We start from the raw sequence: 20,462 nt of genomic DNA, 5'->3' as shown, positions 1-20,462 counted from the left end.
CTTTTTTTTTTTTTAATTTATTTTTTTTTTATTTTTGGGACAGAGAGAGACAGAGCATGAACGGGGGAGGGGCAGAGAGAGAGGGAGACACAGAATCGGAAACAGGCTCCGGGCTCCGAGCCATCAGCCCAGAGCCTGACGCGGGGCTCGAACTCACGGACCGCGAGATCGTGACCTGGCTGAAGTCGGACGCTTAACCGACTGCGCCACCCAGGCGCCCCTAAACTCAATGGGCTCTTAACAGTCATATGTGAAGAACATAGCAGGGCACCTCGGGATAAGTTTTTATGTTATTATTAATGGTTGCTATCTTCCATGTGTACTGAGATTTTATGAAAAAGCAAGCTAAGGACCAAGACTGCCAGTTCAAGGTTATTGGATGAAATGAAACCATGAGCTCAGATGGCTCCAAGTGTATCCCATCACCTTCTATTCCTATGGATTTTGTCCAGTTGCTGAATCTTTTGCATCTGGGGGAGGATTAAAAAAAAAAAAAAAAAAAAAGATCCCCACACAAAATGTTCCCATTTGAAGACATTTTTATTTTGATGCCCACCTGAGTCCCTGGCAGGATGGGCCTGTCCTCGGTGGGGGCAGTGGGGGTGTTTGGGGAGGAGGATGTTGGCCCTGCCCTGAGGGGGCTGCCTGGGGGATGAGAACAAAGGGGTATGTGACAGTGACAGGTCACAAAGGGCAGCGGAGGATAAATATGGCTGCGCAGGGGTTAGTTAGGCTGAGTTAGTTCTGTCACCAGGTCTGCAGTTCCCGGCCTCTCAGGGAGATAAAATTTCAGGGGTGGAGGTGAGGTGGAGGAACCCACCATACATCTCCACACCCTTGCAGAATTTCAGTCTGGGGTCCGGGCACCCTACAGCACCCCCTCTGTAATCCTCTGAGCTCCCACCCTCACTCGTGTCTCTGGGAGGCTCTGAGGCAAAGGGGGGTGGCCCCCGTGGGGTGGGGTGGGGTGGGGTTGAGACACTGGCCATAGAGCCACCTGTGTGACACACAGGAGCTCGGCTATATACCCTCTGCCAGCCAGGCCAAGGGAGAGAAGATCCAGGGACCCGCCTTGCCCGCACTGCCTCTTGTGATAGGAGAGAGTCATGAACCCCGAGTCTCTGCTCCCCTATCACACAGCCCACAGCCGCTCCGCCGTGGGCATGTTCAACACGGCCATGGGGAAACTACAGCGACACCTGCACAAGGGGGAGTACGACATCTTCAAGTACGCGCCTATATTTGAGAGCGACTTTATCCACATCACCAAAAGGGGAGAAGTAATCGATGTGCACAACCGGGTCAGAATGGTGACCATGGGCATCGCGTCCACCAGCCCCATCCTCCCGCTACCGGACGTCATGCTGCTGGCCCGACCGGCCACCGGCTGTGAAGAGCATGGCGGGCGTGGCCAGGCCACCAAGGGAAAAGGCCGCAAGGCTACCAAGACCTTAGAGCTCACCAGGCTCCTTCCCTTGAAGTTCGTGAGGATCTCCATTCACGACCGCGAGAAACAACAGCTGCGCCTCAAGTTCGCCACCGGCCGCTCGTGCTACCTGCAGCTGTGCCCCGCTCTGGACGCACGGGAAGACCTCTTCACCTACTGGGAAAAGCTCGTGTACCTCCTGCGACCACCAGTGGACAGCAACAGCAGTACGTACGCCCTCCCAGCGGAGGACATGCTTTGCATGCCTGTGTTTGAGGAAGAGAAGAGGAGCCCAGCAGGGGCGGATTTCCAAGGAAAGGGCTATCAGGACCAGGTCAGCATCAGGAGCCTCCACGTGGTCTCCGAGGTGGCCGGGGCCACCTCTGCAGCTTTTGCAGGTGGGGAGGGGACCCGTCAGGCCTCCCACAAACCCGATGCAGCCGCCGCCACCCCAAAACCTGCAGAGCTCCACAGGGAGTCGGCGGCAGAGCCACACGTAGAGCTGGCGGCAGCCGTGGCAGCGCGGGAGGCGGCGGGGGCGGCAGCGGTGGTGACAGGAGGGACGGCCGCGGGGTTCGCAGCAGGGATCGCAGCAGGGATCGCAGCGGACACCGCGGCAGGCGCTCTGAGCGTGGCCTTGACCAAGTCAGCCGCCCCGGATCGGCTAGGCGCGGCCGTAGCAGGTGCAGCCACCGCGGGGCCGGGAGGAAGCAGGACCAACCTAGCCATTGCGGGCACCGCCAACCTCTCCCCGGAGAGCAGGAACGTGGCCTTGGCAGGTGCCGCGAAGATCCCCGGGTTTACTTCCGGCTCGTCGACCAGCCTCTCCCAGCGGGCCGGCAGGACCCCGACCTTCGCAGGGACAGAGGGCGCCCGCAAGACTGTGGCGGGAAACGTGGAGAGAGCGCTCCTCTCCGACGCGCAGAGCGGAGGCGCGGAGGGTGAGCTGGCGGGAAGGCAGCCGCGCAAGGGCTGGAGGGAGCGCAGGGACAAGGAGCGAACCTTTCGGGGCTCCAGTCGCCGCAGGGCAGCCGACACGCGCCACAAGGCCGGGGGGGACAAGACCAACCGGAAACCCTCCGGGCGGTCCTTAGCCGGCCACAGAGCCGCGAGGGAGGACAAGGACAAGGCCCGCGGCAGCCCGGGGGGCGGGAGGCGAGCCCCCCACAAAGGTATCGGCCACACGCCCATCCCCAAGGAGTCCAGGGCCTCCCACAAATCGGGGCGGAGCTTATCCACCGCCAGCTCGGGGTTAGCCACCAAGAGGCTGGGCAGGATCGGGTTGTTCCTGAGGAACGTCAAAGCCAACCTTACTACCAGGACTACGGGCTCCCTACGCGGCAGAGACGTGGGCGTGCTGCCTAAGGCGGTGCACAGGAGAGGGCTGGAGGCCATCGAGGCCTCGGAGAACTGCCAGGGCCTGGAGAGCGCGGGGAGAGGGACATCTGACATTATAGAGACAGTGACCTTTGAAGCCCCTTAGTAGGGCTTTCCTCACAGCAGTTTAAATAAAGAACCATATAATCTGAGAATGACATGCTGCGTTCTGTCGGAATTTCTAGGTCCTGCAGCCCAGTAGTGACCTCACACTACTGTGAGGTCAGGAGGGGTCCGGTCTGAGACCCTGGGGTGGGGTCAAGGGCAGCCCCCACCTCACACTGCTGCTCAGAGCCCAAGGAGTGCTTCATCTTGCCTCAAGGCCCATCTGGCTTGTTCCTGAGGGCCACGGCTGAAAGTCAAACTATGGCCTGGAAAGCTCTTCCTTTTCTTCCATCCTTTCTCTATAAACAGCCCTTCCCCCTTGCAGGTCCACAGACCCAGCAAGAACAGGACTCCCATACCCTCAGGCCAGTCAGTGGAGGGTACCAGGGCAGAGCTGCAAACAGTCTCCAGGGTCTATTCCAATTCCAAGGGAGAAATTGGTTCTAAGACGGTGAGAATGTTAGCAAGACACTGTGCCCACAGCCCAAATTCCCATCAACACAATTGAGAGTACAGTAGGATATGTATAGAGATAGACATACAGCAGTGAAAATGAAGGGCAGCTACACCCTGGCTCCACGCATTGGCAGAGGGAAAAACCTATTCTGTGACTATAGCCTATACCACTTACAGAACAGTTCAAAACCATGTTTGAAATCGTAGATACAAAATTCATGGGGGAAGCCAAGACGGGATCACGAGGTGAACACAGGGCTTTCAGTGGTGTTGATCGATCTCCTAAGCAAGGCGGTGGGGTGGGTACATGGGCACACAGCTGTATTTTTCACATTACTCTCTCTGCAATCAGAATGGTCCTAGAGTCACCATGGCAACAGTGATGAAGTTCTTGCCTTGGATGTCCCTAACCAATGCCTTATCCCTTATGTGTTCACTCTTAGGTACTGCTATGACCATATTACAAGATCCAGTTTAAGGAGACAATTTAATCCTCATTTGGTTATTAAAAAAGGAATAATATCTCTATTTTACAGATAAAAGCACTGAGGCTCAGAAAAGTTGGAACTTTTGTAGAACAGTGATCCATCGGCCCACCCCCGACCCCACTTCTGTATGCAAAGCATTCTCAACGCTATGTTCCAAAACACTCTGCACCAAATGGACTGGATTAAGGGGAGGGAGGGATGAGAGCTGGGGAGACTCCTGACTGTGACCCGGTTTTGGGATATCCGTGAGCCCACAGTCCTCAGCTGGCCTTATCTCCAGAGTGTCCAGACCACCTTCGAGCTGTGTCCCCAACCTCTGCATGACCTCCTGCCTGGGATTCCGGGGACCAGTCCCTGCTGGGTCTGCCTCTCCCTACGACCCATTCCTCTGGCAGCCACTAATTAAATGTTGGTATGGAGAAACCATCCTGAGCTCGGTTTTCAAAAGTTTAAAAGGGTTTCTCCTTGCCAAATCTCTCCTTCTGGGGTTCAGAACACAAATCCTTAAACCTCACGTGAGGGAGGTTATTTGTTAGGTCCAAGCAACACAGATGCTCTGACTTTTGCAGCCCTCCTTGGGGGGGAGGGGAGGGGTCTCTTCTGTTGGTTAAGGGAATGGTGGCCACTGGGCGGGGCCTGGGGCACGGGTGAGGAAGGAAGACAGCCAGAGACCTACACACATCCACCGTTTCCTCCAGCGAAACAAGGTTCACAACCCCAGGCTGGAGAATTATTGGAGTGAGTCAAGTCATTCTTAAAGAATGGAACATGCCCGGTGAGGAAAACAACCTAGAATCATTAACCCAGAGCCTCGGAGAAGACTGGGAGCTGCAGGGGGACAGAATTAATGGTTTACTCTTAACCAGCTTTCCCCTGGATTCAAGGTGGGGAAATTACAAAAAGACCACATCACATTCTTTTGATCCTGTGATTCCACCCAGGCAAGTGCAGGTAAACACTGGTCTGGAAGAAGAAATTGCAATAAAGACATCTGCATAGAACTTAGTCGTTTAATGGCGTGTAGGTTCTTTAATGTACGTGCCTCCTTCTGCTCCTCACATGTCTCCACTTTGCAGATGGGCAAATGGGGGTTCAGAGCATTTGAAAGACTTGTTCAAGGTGGAGGTGATGGTGCAGAGAGGAGATGATGCAACTCCTTTCATGTATCACCTACTGAGTGCCAACTCCACATCCCACAGGGAGGGACAGGGACAATGGAGAAAATAGGGCAGGCTTGGGTCATCATCACAATGCTCAGTGACAGATACAGTGAGAGATGCATGTTCGGGGAACAGGATCTATTCAGAGGAGGGGTTCTGGGGCATGGGAAGGAGTCTTGGGTCAGGGAAGGGTTCACAGAGGAACTGGCAGTTTTAAGAATGACTAGGTCTCTGCCAGGTGGAGGAGGCATGGGGAGTAAGGGCAAAGCTGGAGGAGGTGCAGGTCACAGAAAAGGATGCGTGCAAAGTACGAAGCCTTGAAATATTACGATGTGTTGAGCAACTACAGGATTTCAGTATTGCTGGTTGGAGCACAAGGGGAGAAGAGGGACATGAGGCTGGAGAATCAGGCAGCTGGATCTTTGGGCACCTGGGGTGCTGTGTGAATGTCCAGGATTTGGGGAGCCATTGAAGGCCAGCGTCTGATGGGAGTAAGTTCTCTCTGGCTCCAGAGTGGACAGCTGATGGACAGGGGGCTGTCTGGAGACAGGGGATCCTCCAGGAAGCCATTCCATTAATCCTGCCCAGAGATGGGGAATCCTGATCCTGGGTGGCAGTGGGGGAAACAGAAGGGAGGTGGGGTCCAGAGGTGTGAAATGATGGAACAGGACAATTTTCCACCCCACATCCTGAAAGACCGGGGAGATCATGGTGTAGGCTCAGCTAAAGGAGGCGGAAATGACAAAAGTGGAAGGCCCTCACTCTGTGGAAAGCAAGGAGGAACGTGTTAAGATATAAAACAGCTTCTAGGTGGCTAAGGGGTAAAACATCAGGACAAGGCAGCCAAAGGGAACTGGAGAGGAGAGGAGACACTGCCTGAACTGTTCCTTGCCCATGGGGACAGGAGGTATTCCCACAGAACCCTCCTCACTGTGCCCAAGAGTCACCCGGCAGAGCCCCTTGTGGCCACATCCTGGTAATGCAGACTGCTGCTTGAAAGAGAAGAGCCAGGACTGAGGCTGAGTGGCAGTCACGCCTTCCCTTTGTCACACCACAGTTAGCATAACACCAATCCCAGAGGTGTGAGCTGGGAGGGAGGGGTCTGAGTCAAGAGGATGCACCTCATCCAGGCTGCAGGGCTCCAAGCCTCTGGCAGAATGTGGAGTGACCACAAGACAGGTGCCCTGGGAGGTTGGGGGTTCTGACTCAAGGGGGACAGAGTGACCATCAAGAAAAGAGGTAGGGTCTGGGGAGCCTGGGTGGCTCAGTCGGTTAAGTGTCCGACTTCGGCTCAGGTCATGATCTCGCAGTCTGTGGGTTTGAGCCCCGCGTAGGGCTCTGTGCTGACAGCTCAGAGCCTGGAGCCTGCTTCAGATTCTGTGTCTCCCTCTCTCTCTGCCCCTCCCCGACTTGTACTCTGTCTCTGTCTCTTGAAAATAAATAAACGTTAAAAAATTTAAAAAAAAAAAAAAACGAATAGAGGTAAGGTGGAGTTATGGTCAGGGTCCCTCTGCAACCTAGAAGTCATTCGAGAAACAACTGTTGAACACCTACTGTGGGCAAGATAGGAAATCAGGGCCCATGAAGATATTCATGGACACACACACACACACACACACACACACACACACACACGCCAGTACCACAAGCCAAAGTGTGGCAGTGGCCTTGGGCAGTGTATAGAAAGAGGCATCACAGAGAAGGGAAGGTCTGAGCAGAGAGATGATGGAGACAAAAAAAAAGACTTGGGCATTTTGGGATCTTGGAAGATGTTTCTAGATGACAGACAAGTGCAGTGTGCCCAGGATGTAATGTGCTTAGGGGATGGGGAGGGGTGAAGTGCGGGGTGGGGGAGTGAGAGCGTGGTGGGAAATGAGGCCGGAAGGGGAGACGAGGCCAGAATGCTGGATAAACCCCTGAACCCCCTGATCTTCACTACTGCAGATGGAACCTGTAATACAGAGGTGAGGGGGATATAGAGCTGGATTTTCCTGGAGAAGAGCACAAGACCCGAAAATGTGTTATAGAGGTGCATGTCTTCCCACACTCTCTAAGTGGGTGTCTTCTCACAGGTGTGCTGGGGTGCTGATACCCATCATCTTTGGGGCACCTGGACAACCTACCAGTTGGGTTTGGCTGCCAATAGCCCCATCTGATACCCCGGAATGCCCTTCCAGTGTTGCCATTTTCTACATGTGCCATGGCCTGCAAAAGGCTGGGAAAGACCCTCCTCGATATGCACGTCACGTGCACACAGTGCGGTTGGCAGCAAAGAGCCACTGAGAAGCACCTTCCTTGGTGGGCTGGCCTGTTCCCCACAGTTCCAGTCGCTGCTGGCCACGTCACCCTGGTTTTCTTCTCCCACGGACATCGCCACAGGCCCAGCACCTTGCCATAATGCAATTTACACTGGTTTTGGAAAGTTTTTCATAAAAAAAAAAATGCTTTATGAAGCCAAATTCGTTTTTGAAAGACTTATCCTTTGCTTTGAGAGTATGTCTTTCCTCCTGTTTTTAACATTTTAGTTTGAAGTATAACATATGTACCCAAAACCCCCAGTGATGAATCAGAACATCAACACAGGGGCGCCTGGGTGGCTCAGTTGGTTGAGCGTCCGACTTTAGCTCAGGACATGATCCTGTGGTTCATAGGTTCGAGCCCCACGGTGGGCTCGTTGCTGACAGCTCGGAGCCTGGAGCCTGCTTCAGATTCTGTGTGTGTGTGTGTGTGTGTGTGTGTGTGTGTGTGTGTGTGTGTGTGTCTGCCCCTCCCCCGCTTGCTCGCGTGTGTGCTCTCTCTCTTTCAAAAATAAACAAACATTAAAAAAAAAAAGAACCTCACCACAACTCTAGAAGCCCCCCTCATGTTCTCTTTCAGTCACTACCGCCAAAGGTAAACATTATCCTGACTTCTAACACCATAGATTAATTTTACTTTGTTTTTCAACTTTATGCCAACGGAATCACACTGTATATATTCTTTGACTCTGGTTTCTTTCCCTCAGCCTCCTATTCGTGAGATTTGCCCAGGATTTTTTTTCTGGCAACAATTCATTCATTCTCATTGCCATACAGTATTTCATCGCAAAAATATTCTCCCGTTTATTTATTCATTCAGCTGCTGGAGGGTGTTTGGGTTGTTTCCAATTTTTGACTATTAGGAATCGTGCTGCTATGAACATTTATATGCAGACCTTTGGGTAAAAATATACATAAAATTCTGTCAGGCGTATACTTCAAAATGGAATTGAATATATGCATATGTTCAGTTTTAGATGATATCCCAAAGTGACTGTGCCATTACACACGCCTGCCAGGAACGCGTGAGCCTTCTGGTTGTCACATCCTTGCCAACATTTGATGTTGCTCATCTCTTTCCTTTGAAAACCATTCTGGTGGGGTGAAGTGCCTTTTCTCCCTTTCTCACAAAAATGCACTTTTTAAAAATAAGTTTATTTATTTATTTTTGAGAGAGAGAGCACGTGAGTGCGCACACGCGGGGGAGAGGGGCAGAGAGAGAGGGAGAGAGAGGGAATCCCACTAACAGTGCAGAGCCTGAAGCAGGGCTCAAACTCATGAACCGTGAGGTCATGACCTGAGTTGAAACCAAGAGTTGGATGGTTAACTGACTGAGCCACCCTGGCGCCCCTAAAAACATACTTTTCAAAAACATATATGGCGACCATGGAAAATGGTAATTGTGTTATAATATCCTGAATAGGGAAAGTTAGAGGTTGGCTTTCAAGTTAGTTTTGAAATCTCACACATCTCTGAGATCTTAAGTGTTGTTCATACATTTTCAAGGGTTTCTCATTTCAAGGAAGCTTATGTTTTTATACGCCTCTCCTACCATCCCGTTCCGGCAACCTTTTGCTTTATAACAAACTACCCCCAAAAACTTTGTGACCCCCAAAAATGGTATCTCATACATTCTTCTACACCAGGAATTTGGACAAGGCTTACCTGGGAGCACAGGCTTCTGCTGCTCATGGTATCGAGTGAGGTGGTTCAGTAGTCTGGTCCGGAAAGTCAAGGAGAGCTCCATCCCTGTGTCCGGTGCCTTGAAGAAAATGGCCATAAGGTGGGATTATCAAGAGGCATGCTTCCATGGGGCCTTCTGGCATGATGGTCACAGCTAGTCAGACTGGCTTCCCTCAGAGCAAATATCCCAAGATCACCAAGGGGAAGCTGCTTCTGGCTGAGCCTCAGAAGTCACCCGGCATAACTGCTACCACATTCTGCTGGTTACAAGCAAGTCATAAGAGCAACCCAGATTTAAAGGGAGAGCAATTACAGTCCACCTCTTCAGAGGTAAATGGCAAGATCACATTGTGAAAGGGCATGGCGGGTGGCAATATTGCTGTGGCCTTATTTGGAAAATACAATTTGCCACCCCCCCCACCCCCATGCTAACAAAGCCCCCTGGCCAGGATGTACCTAAGGAGCCCTGAGGTCATTGCAGCCACCTCCATCTTTCATACTTTCCCTCTCCTTAACTCCCTCTCTTATGTTCTTACCTCTTCTTACTTTACTTTCTTACTCCCTTCTTTTCCTCCCCCTTTCAATGAACCAAACTCACAAGGAATCCCACTGGGCATTTCTTAGTCCTCTTCTCCCCATCCCTCCCTACATATCCCCAAGCTCTTTGACCCTCTGGTGATAGAATACTGGGACACCTGGAACCATACATAGCATGTCAGGCCCGGAAAGGTCTTGACTAATCCCAGATGTAGTTTACATATGAGGAAGTTGAGGCCTAGAGAGGACAGGGGCTTTCCCAAGGTCCTACTTCAAGTAAGTGGCAGAGTTCTGGTGAGCACAGCCCAAAACCTAGCCCACACTGGGTCCCAAAGAATACCAATGACTTTTCCTTCCATTTCTGACTTCCTGGAACTAGAACCATTTGTTTCTGTTTCACATTCATTGCCTCAACATTACAATCTCTTTTTGGCTTCTTGGTCAAGGACAGAAACCAGTCTGGCAGGCTTCTGTTCCCAGAGAGGCCTGTCCCAGTCCTGGCCCGGGTCCGGGCCTTCAGAGATGGGTGGGGGTCTTGTGGATAGAGCAAAGCGGGATTAGCTCAACCGGTCCCCCTCCAACCAACTGACTGCACCCAGACACAATTACTCCTTTCTGTTGCTGAAATCCAAGAATCCTCTAAACTTGAGTATCAACTAGCAACCGGGTTTGGACTTTTGTGCATATACAACAGGGATGGTGAATTTAACTTAAGCTGATGACGACAGAAGTCAGGCTAAGGATAAATCTGAAGTGACATAGGGCCAGGAGTCACAACTCTATGCCCAGGCCAAGAGACAGAGACTCTGTTACGTTATAACCTGTTTTGTCTGATAACTCCACTCGGGAGGAGGCGAGGGCCCAGAGGGTGAATCCCAGGCTGGGCCACCAGACATCGCACAGCATCAGGGGCTGAACTTCAAGGGAAAAGCAAGGGCTGGAGAAAATGGGGGTGGGGGGTGGCACATTGGGATCTCAGTAGTAAGGACGTGGAGAACAGCCTGCTAAGAAGCCTCTCAGAACTTTTTGTGATCTACCAGCTCAGTGCTTTAGGCCACAAGATAGCAGCTGTGTAAATCGGTGATAAGCTGAGACTGAGACTGAGGCATGCTGTCAGGGAAGTCACCTTGGGCCAAGAGGGAGTCCTGGAGGTGTCTGTGTGTGAGAGACAGAGGGGAGAAATGGCATATGTTGAGGACTCTGTTGACAGGAAAGGATCCACCGGTCACTCCTGCATCCAGGCGCAGTGTGTCCAGGGCCTTCTATCCTTCCCTACGCCCCTTCCTTCCCTCCCTTCCAGCAGCCTTCTGCAGCTCTGACAGGAGGCCCAGGACAGGGAGAAATATCACTAATGACGCTTAGTCCTTCCTTGCCCACAGAGGCCATGCCCAAAGACCTTCCCCAGAATCCCTTTGCTGGGAGTGGTCCAGATAAGTCGTGCAGGGTTCCCTGCCTTTCTTCCTGGTAGGGTCCCTCCTTCCAGCTCTTGTGCCTGCCAAACGAAAGAGCAATTTCTTTTCCCTTCATACTCCCCTCCTGGAAAGAGAGGAAAAAAAGGAAACCACATCACTACCCGTGTCATTTCCCAGCCTGTGGTTGGCCAGAGCCCATGCCTGGCCCTCGTCCACACGGCCTGCTGCTGTGGCTGTATCCACTTGAGCTGAAAGTGTATGAGCAGCTGCCACACTGGGCACAAAGCCAAGAAACGGGGAGCCCACCCCGTGTCTCCTTCCAAGTTCTGCTGTCTGTTCCTTGCATCTTATGGGGCTGCCACGTATAATGACAGTAGTATCTATTGAGTGCTTCCTCTCTGGCAGCCGCTGTTCTAAAAACTCTACAGGGGCTGTTGTGTTTAGTTCTTTTCCCACAGCTCTATGAAGTCGGCATTATTATTCCCATTTTATAGATGAAGGAACTGAGGCATAGACAAGTTCAAATAACTTACCCAAGGCCTCCGGTGGTGGAGCCAGGATTAAATCGCAAGACGTCTCACACTGGGGCTCACCCCCCAGGCCCCAGGGTGGGCTGACTCTGTGAAGTACGTGGCCTTAGAAGGTATCTGCCCCTGCACCCTGGTGAATGGCCAGCCTTTAGCCAGCAGGCAGTCAACAAACTCCATGGCTTAGAATACTGGGCTCCATATCAGGCACCACCCTCTCCCCCTGGCCCTGGGGGCCCCTCCATCTCCCTCCACTCCTTGCCTCTCACTCAGGCCCAGGGTGTCTTGGCCACTGGAGGAATGAGGTGCATGTGTGGGCAGAGTGGCTTGTTCCTTCTAGCTCCACACTGCCGACATCTGTCTTACCTGGGACCGCTAAAAAATCTGTCATAGGCACTTTCAGGCTGTGACACCTCAGACCATCCCTGGACAGACCCAAGGGATGACTTTCCGGGCCCAGCAAGAAACCCTTGTCTAAGAGAAAGGAAAGGAATGGGCTCCAGAAAATCTGCCCCGCCACTCCCCCACTAACTGTGACCACTAACTTCCTAGATAACAGATGATCACTCTCCAATCTAACTAGCCACACAGAGCTTCCCCACCCATTCCTGCTCCCTCTCCCCTCTTTCCTTTTCCTACCCCAAGGTTCCCCTCCCTGGTCTGTCTCCATGTCCTTCCATCCCCGACTCTGACTTCACTGCTTCCTTCTGACTGTTACTCGGATCTGAGGATCCCTCTTCACCCACTCCTGTCCCACCAAAACTAACCCCCAAAGCTTGCTTCATGACTCAAATCCCCTCTGCTAGGCTCTACCACATTGAGGGTGAAGGTTCAGGGTGTGGTAAACAGAGGCCCCCTGAGAGTTCTCAGTGGACCCAGAGTGAGGATCTACAGGTCAAGTGGATGACAAAACCTCTTGCCTACAAGTCAGGGCCACCACTCTTGCTCTCTCTGAGGCCGAGGCTGCCTCTCTCTGCCACCTCTGTGGGGCACAAAAGCTGGAGCCCATTTGCGTTAATTCTCTGAGTTGCTTTGACTCAAAGTCCGGGACTCAGAAGCATGCTAATTTTATGCAAACGAATGCAAATGAATATAGAAAACTAGGCGACCCTGAATTTACTGGAAATCAGAGGCTCCGCTGACGGGAAGACTTACGGAAATTTTGGAATCTACTTCCCAAGAGAAATGTAAAAATAGTGTGGCCTCCAGTTAGGGGTTGGGGAGGGACATAGCTGGAAGGCATTCAGAGAAAGGAACACAGTCTGGGTTTCCTAGTCGTTTCTAAGTGACCCAGCAAAAGTCAGAGGAAGGAAAAGCATCTGGCCACCAAACCTTCCCCCTTTCTCCTCTCTTGGAGCTGAGCTTGGCGTTCAGCTCCTCGCCCTGCCGCAACCACCCTACAGTGTACGTCTTGGAAAGCAGAGAACACAGGACATTAAGGCATCTTTGGAAACAGGCATTTTGTTTATATCCCGCTTCCCATGACAACCTCCCACTATTATCTTCTCCCCTTACATCTCCTACATTGACCTTCTTCTGCTTGTTCCTCGTTGGATCTGACTGGTGAACTGAACAGAATGTTCTGGAACCTGACCTGGAGGGTTAGGGAGTCTGGATATTCATATAAAGAAGACCTCAGAGGGTATCTCTTGGATAGGTCAACCCAGGCACAAAGGCTTAGGCACCTCATTTCCAGGAGGAGAGAGAAAAGGACCACTCTGAGAAAGAACAGGGGAGAGGAAGTGGCCCCAGAAGCAACAGTCCATTCTTCTGACCCTAAACTGAGATGTTCTGAATAACTTCAAAAGGCAGACACTGCCCTTTTCTTAAAGATTTCAAAAGAAGGAAAGAATTTTCCAAAATACTTCCAACAGTCTACTCATTCTCATCAGAATGTTTTTACCTATATTAACATAAATGTCTGATGCTACTGTGGAAGTACCTTTTTTCTGGTTATTTTCCTCCAAATAAATAGCTCCTAGATATTAAGGTAATACTCCAGCAAACCCTTAACACACACCATGAAAAGACCTGAAGACAACTTCCCCAAGATTTAGTGACCACTCACCAATTCCTGGCGAGGAAATCATTCAGACTAAGCCCTTCACCCCCAGGTGAAAAGGAGCAGTGAGTATTCATCCATGTTCTCCTAACTAGGTAGAAAGCTTACTGAGGCCCAACTGCCAACCAGTTAGTGTTTGGGGTTACCCAGAGGAAGAAAAAAGTGCTGATTTGTACACTTAAAAGAGAAGGGCATGCTTGTATATCAAGCATGCTATGTATATCATATCCTTCAAGTCTTATAACAGCCCCACTAGATACAGAACATTCCCATTGTACAGGTGAGGAGATTAAGGCTCAGAGAATTGAAGTCATTTACCCAAGATCACACACCTGTGGCAGAATAATATCCATATTCTCCTTTTCTTTCTAAGCACATGTTCACCTACATTTCCCAGCCCTCTTGTTGTTAAAGACTGGCCAAGTGACTGAGTTCTGGCCAATGAAATGGGGACAGAGATGATTTTTTGCCACTTCCAGGCCTGGCCCATAAAAATCTGGCAGATGGTCCTTCATCCCCTTTCCTGTCACTATCTGGATGGCCCAGGCACCACAAAGCCACATGATTAAGATGGGAGGAGCTTGGTCCCTGAATGACTCAGTGGAGCAGAACACCCTTCACCCTGCCCTCTGCCACCTGCACTGGACTCCGACTTGAATGAATAAATCTTCACTGTTTTAAGCTACTGAGATTTTAGCCTATCTGGACTAACTACTTGGTGAAGGCAAGATCTGAAACCAAGTCCACCAAACTCCAAAGACCATTCTCTCTCATTAAGCCTTCTTGCTACACAATACAGCAGAAATATAAAAGTTGAACTATAAAATATTATCTAATCTCACAGTTCACCTCTTCCCCATCCATGCTTCTACAACCAAAATCTAGAATCCTAAAGATTTTAGAAGAAATTTAAAGATTTAGAACAAAATCACGGAAGCAATCAACAAATATTGGTTGACTGCATACTACCTGCTGAGCAAGGAGAAACCCTTTATCGTTCATGCCAAGAAGGGTCCTCCCCACCTTCACCTGAGGCTCCATTCCATGGGTGTGGGGACTATGAATTTGGAGGGCATTGAGCACAGCCACGGCCATCATCAAAGCATGCAAAAGCCATCATGATTTGCCACTCACCACTGCATCCCATCATCCCTATGCCAAGTCAAAGAGAGTTGAGTCAACATCATACAAGCACAACACTCTGATCACGGCAAGAAGAAACGTATGTAATCAGTCAACCTTTCCTCCACAGGCAGTCAGGCTATTAAATATAAGTTAAGACTGACCAGTAGTTTGGGCATGATAGAATCAGCACAATCTGATTCTTAAAAGAGAAGGAGACAAAGGATTATTGACGAGAAGGATTATTGGCAATGAAGGAGTAAAAGGTTTTTAAATTTTCTATTGAGATAGGAAATCCTGCAAGTATAATTTGTGGGGGCTAGAAGACCTCCCCTGCTACCCACCTCTGACATTTCCCTCTCTACATTCTCTACATTCAAGGATTTGTCCTCGGTCTTAACACACTCTGTCTCTCTCCCTTAAAATGATGATCTCTCTAGAGAGAGATTATAACTCACAATTGTCTTATTAGTCAACTATATCTCCTTGTAATGCAGGACTTGGTGGGAACTGATATTTATTGAGCCCTTAATATATGCCCATTATAGTTCCAGGATCTTAAAAATCATGAGTACCTGCTATATAACATGGGCATGGTGTCTGCAGCAGTGAACCAGGGAATAGCAGGTACCTGCCTATGACCAGTCATTCCTGGCACAGCTGTGCTAGCCACCAGCATTCACATGGCCCAACACTCCTGGGACACCTGGAGTACATGACAACCTGTGTCCCACCAACAAGCACTGACAGACCTCAGAATCCTGCTGCCTGCTCAGCCCACCAGGGCTTCATCCACCCAGGATTGCCCCAACTCACTTAGGGCCCCAGCATCAGGCCTCCACTAGCTGCTTGAGAGGCTTGAAGTCATGACCTCTGCCCTGTGCTCTCCCAGATGGGATAGGGTGGAGATGGAGGGTAGGGTGGCAGGCAGGTATGGTCCTTTTCTTTTTAGCAACATGATTCTTACTGTTGATTCTCCCCTGTCTTAATGAGTTGTTTGGGGAGAATCTGATTTTATATTTGGGAAGAAGAAGAACAACGATTTTCAATCTGAAAAAATTTAAAATACATTACTTTACTCAAGTTTCGTATTTTACAGATGGGCAAATTGAGACTCAGAGAAGCTTTGTAATGGTCCCTGGCCACAGTGGCAGAAGTTAAGTTTGAGCTCAACTTTGTCTTTGATTCCAAAGTCCTTGCTCATAGCACTACGCCAGTGTTTCTTAAACTGGGCTGATCTTCGGAATCACCAAGGGAATAGTTAAAAATACACATTATTGGTCCTAAAATACAGATTCCTGAATCACTCTCCAGGGGCAGGGCTCAGCAATCTGTGTTTCCACACACCCCAGGTGCAGCTGAAGATGAGCCAAACTGGAGATACACTCCACTGTACCTTGCAGTGGGAAAGAACAGAGGGCAAGTTGAGTGGGTACACCAAGGAAATGAGGGGAGAAGAGAATGGAAGGGTCTTCTGTGCTGTTGCCCAGGGCTGGCCCTGCCCAAACACTGGTGCCTGCCACTTAGTAGTTGAGGTCCTAACATAGGACCTGGAGGACAATTAATGACATCAAGGAAAGGCCTTTCCAGTCAGCTGTTTTCCTTACATCTCTACTGTGGAAAGAGGATATCATGCCTGTGGAATTCAGCTGCAAACAGTCATCTCCAGATCTATTTTTAAATTCTCCAGAAACGAAGAAAGAAAAGCCTGTAAAGGTTTGGAATGTGCTCATCATTTTCCTGATTCAGGAAAACTGCTTTGATTTAGTGCTCGTTTCTTGCAAGCCTGTGCTCACAGACAAATTGGCTGAGCGTGAGGTTTGTGGGCAATGTGGGAGTTTCAGCTGAAGGAGACTGAGTCACAGAGGACTCCAGATGGCAGGAGGGAGGGCTCCCCATCTCCCCCTTCTCTGAATCCTCCTTGTCTGTGCCCAGGGTCCAGAGCTTCCTCAGGCCTGGTGATCTGAGCACCTCCCCCAGAGCTCCTGATAAGAGACTTTGTGATGGTCCCTCAGGAGGCTTATATTTAATGGACCTGATAATCTGAGGGAAGAAGTTGTTTTAAAGAGGATTAAAATTGGGCTCTCTGCTCCTCTCTGTGCGACAGACAGCTGCATCTTCTGGTGCAGTGCCAGCCATGTTCCCAAGACACGATGGTGAAGGTCAGAGTAAATGGATTTGGCCATATTGGGCACCTGGTCACAAGGGCTGCTTTTAACTCTGGCAAAGTGGATATTGTCACCATCAGTGACTTCTTAATAGACCTCAGTTACATGGTCTTCATGTTCCAGTACGATTCCAGCCGCTGTAATTTCAATAGCACAGTCAAGGCTGAGAACAGGAAACTTGTCATCAATAGAAAGCCCATACACTTCTTCCAAGAATGAAATCCCACCAACATCAAATGGGGTGACGCTGGTGCTGAAGATGTTGTGTAGTCCACTGGGGTCTTTACCTCCACGAAGAAGGCTGGGGCTCGCTTGAAGGGTGAGGCCAAGAGGGTCATCATCTCTGCCCCTTCTGCTGATGCCCCCATGTTTGTGATGGGTGTGAACCAGAGAAGTATGACAACTCACTCAAGATCTTCAGCAACGCCTCCTGCACCACCAATTGCTTGGCCCATCTGGCCAAGGTCATCCATGACAACTTTGGCATTGTGGGGGGACTCATGACTACAGTCCATGCCATCACTGCTACCCAAAAGACCACAGATGGCCCTTCTGGGAAACCGTGTGATGGCTGAGGGACTGCCCAGAACATCATCTCTGCTTCTACTGGTGCTGCCAATGCTGTAGGCAAGGTCATCCCTGAGTTGGTTGAATGGGAAGATCATGGAATGGCCTTCAGTGTCCCCAACCCCAATGTTGTGGATCTGACCTGCCACCTGGAGAAAGCTGCCAAATACAGTCACATCTAGAAGGTGGTGACACAGGCATCAGAGGACCCCCTCAAGGGCATCCTGGGGCACACCGAGGACCAGGTTGTCTCCTGCGACTTTAACGGTGGCACTGACTCTTCCACCTCTGATACTGGGGCTGGCATTCCCCTCAATGACCACTTTTTCAAGCTTGTTTCTTGGTATGATAGTGAATTTGGCTCTAGCAACTGAGTGGTGGCCCTGATGGTCTACATGGCCTCTAAGGAGTAAGAGCCCCCTGGACCACCAGCCCCAGTAAAAGCAATAGATGAGAAAGGTGCTCAGCTGCTGGGGAGTCCTTGCCCCAGTTCATCCCCAAACACAATGAGAATCTCCTAACCTCTACACAGTTTCCATCCCAGACTCCCCTGAAGAAGGGGAGGGAACTGGGGAGCCGTACCTTATCATGTACCATCAATAAAGTATACTGTACCCAACAAGAACAACAGCAACAGTTGGGTTGCATAGTGATTGGATTTGAATATTCGAGTTGAGAGTTTGCATAGTGATTGGATTTGAATATTCGAGTTGAGAGTTTAACTGATAAGAGAATGTTTCTTTTTAGATAATTGCAATAATGACCGTTGTTGAGTTTCTTTGCCCATGTTGAGTGTGCACCGAGGGGAAGGGTTGAAGTATTTGAAAAGTCTAAATTGTAGTGGATGCAGGAAAAGACATTTGATATTCCTTACGCGATGACCTCCTTTACTAAGTGTAAGGATAAATCCTACCCTGAAGCCTCCAGCAAAGAGGTCATTTAGTACCAATTAAAATCCAGTCCATCACCTACCTCAACAGATCCTGTGGCTTTGCCCTCTCCAGATCCAGGAGCAGCCTGCCCGGGGCTCTCAGTGCTCACTGGTGTGGCATCAGGATTCAATTTCACCGCAATGCACATTGCAGGAGGTCAGCCCTGGCTGGGGGCATTGAGCACGTACATGCGTTTATGCTGTGTGTGTGTATGTGTGTGTGTGTGTGTGTGTGTGTGTGTGTGTGTGTACACACACACGCGCATGTGTGCACATGCACATCACTGGCTGGGAGCTCTCTTGCCCCAACCTTCCATCCATCCCAGACCTGGAATCTTGTGTTCAGGGATGTTGAGACTGATGCTGTGTGAGCTTGTGTTTGACTCATTTTATTATTTTTTAAGCAAGCTTCATGCCCAGCACAGAGCCCAACATGGGGCTTGAACTCACAACCCTGAGATCAAGACCTGAGCCGAGATCAAGAGCAGGACGCTTCACGGCCTGAGCCACCCAAGTGCAACTGGAGGTCATGCGGATGACCAGAAGTTGTGCCTCAATATAACAGAACCAAGACCACTTGCTTCTCTCTGTCTAGCCAATTCAACCAGATGTAATTGGTGCCCCTACGGAGCCTCTGCTCCCATCACTACCCTCTCTTGGTGGCCCGTCAGAGAAGACCCTGGCGGAGAAGCAGCTCCCGTACCTTCTCATGTACCATCAATAAAGTATACTGTACCCAACAAGAACGACAGCAACAGTTGACTAACCACACGGCTCCCCAGCCCAGCTTCCTCGCCGATACTGTTCCTTTCCAATGTCTGCTGTTTGTTTTTAACCATATCTATTTCCCTGAAGGTGTGAATAGCTAACCGCACTGCAAAGTTGGCTGACATAAACAGGTGTCAGTGTTACAATGAAATTAAACTTACCCCACGGTCAAAAAGACTTGCAAAATGATATGAAACATCTAAGTATTACTTTGCCTCCTGGTAATTAATCCTGGTGGACATAAACAAGCCCAACCCTGCCTTCCCATGTACTGCATCTCCCAAACTGCAGGCTTAATAGAGGCTTTTCCAATTCTTAGATATTAGCTGGGCTGTCTGGCTTTGCGTTGGCTGGACACCGCCCCACACTTTCTTTCCTATTGAAGGAGAATCTCCCAGTGTATAAGGTCTTGGTAGGTGGCTACGCTGGAGACCAAAAAGGCCAGGTGCCCCTCTACGCACCCAGGTGTCCGTGTCATCGGCCCGATTCAGTACAACATGCCCCAAGACTTCAATGTTGAACGAGTGGCACAAAGTGCAGAGGCACTAGAATTCTTTCACAGTGATGAGGGGTTCAGAGCAGGCCGGCCAAAAAGCATTTATTGTGCTTCCTGCTTCTTTCTGCAGACTCACCCTGTACCTCTTTCCGATAAATTCCCTTTCTGGTTGTAACAACCAGATGCTGTTTCTGATTCTTGCTCCTAAAATCATTCCCCCGGTTGCGGCAGGCACTATCGGTAGCCCAGCCAACAGGTGCTCCACCCCTTTCTTGCTACTAGAATCCCAAGGTTTCATTTGCTCATATATCCACCTGTTCCAAGGGGATGGATCATGACTAGTCAATCCCATCCTCCCGTCCAGTGATTTTTCTAGACCTATGACCCAGTTCTGGCCAAAGAGACCCAAGAGGAAGCTGCTAGATGGAAGCTTCTGGGAAAGATTTCCCTGCTGGAAAGGCTGTGCCCCTCCCCCATTTCTTCCTGCTTGAGAAGGAAAGCTTGGAGCCCCTGTAGCCATCTGGCCACCATGAGGGGACATAGCAGAAGCCCCAAAGAAGGCATGGAAAGAGAAGATGGAAAGAGCCTGAGCCCTTCATGACCTCCTGGAGACACCACACCAATCCCAGAACCACCTTCCTGTATTCTGTGGATTTGCTAATGAGTCAGCCCCTGTCATTTAGTTCTTTATTCCAAGTATTGTGTTATTTGCAACTGAAGCATTTACACATACTGATTCACTGAATCTCACTGTTTTCCCAAATAATTAATCACACATCGTTGGAGCTAGAAGAGACCTGGGAGATCAGCTAGCTTCGAGTCACTTTTTAATAGAAGATGCTGAAGCAGAAGTGGAGGCAGAACCAGAAGAAGAACATGG

The 20,462-nt window shown here is 50.2% G+C and overlaps 1 protein-coding gene, 1 long non-coding RNA gene and 1 pseudogene across 2 annotated transcripts; all 3 read left to right on the top strand.

Annotated features, from left to right (window-relative positions):
• The first annotated feature begins 692 nt into the window (after positions 1–692).
• Positions 693–4,278, top strand: GARIN4 (golgi associated RAB2 interactor family member 4). Its single transcript, XM_058700124.1, has 2 exons — positions 693–3,359; positions 3,901–4,278. The coding sequence occupies exon 1, from the start codon at positions 1,107–1,109 to the stop codon at positions 2,907–2,909; it is 1,803 nt and encodes a 600-aa protein (XP_058556107.1). The 5' UTR covers positions 693–1,106; the 3' UTR covers positions 2,910–3,359; positions 3,901–4,278.
• Positions 4,279–5,170: 892 nt separating this feature from the next.
• LOC131495301 (uncharacterized) lies at positions 5,171–19,142 on the top strand. The gene is made up of 3 exons (XR_009253876.1): positions 5,171–6,251; positions 8,956–9,092; positions 18,723–19,142. It is a non-coding gene; the product is annotated as an uncharacterized LOC131495301 (long non-coding RNA).
• LOC131495300 (glyceraldehyde-3-phosphate dehydrogenase-like) lies at positions 16,740–18,006 on the top strand (annotated as a pseudogene).
• Positions 19,143–20,462: the final 1,320 nt, after the last annotated feature.

Source organism: Neofelis nebulosa, chromosome 15, assembly GCF_028018385.1.
Source record: "Neofelis nebulosa isolate mNeoNeb1 chromosome 15, mNeoNeb1.pri, whole genome shotgun sequence".
NCBI lineage: Eukaryota > Metazoa > Chordata > Mammalia > Carnivora > Felidae > Neofelis > Neofelis nebulosa.
Note: the sequence above shows the minus strand (reverse complement) of the source record. Positions and strands in the feature narration are given on the sequence as shown.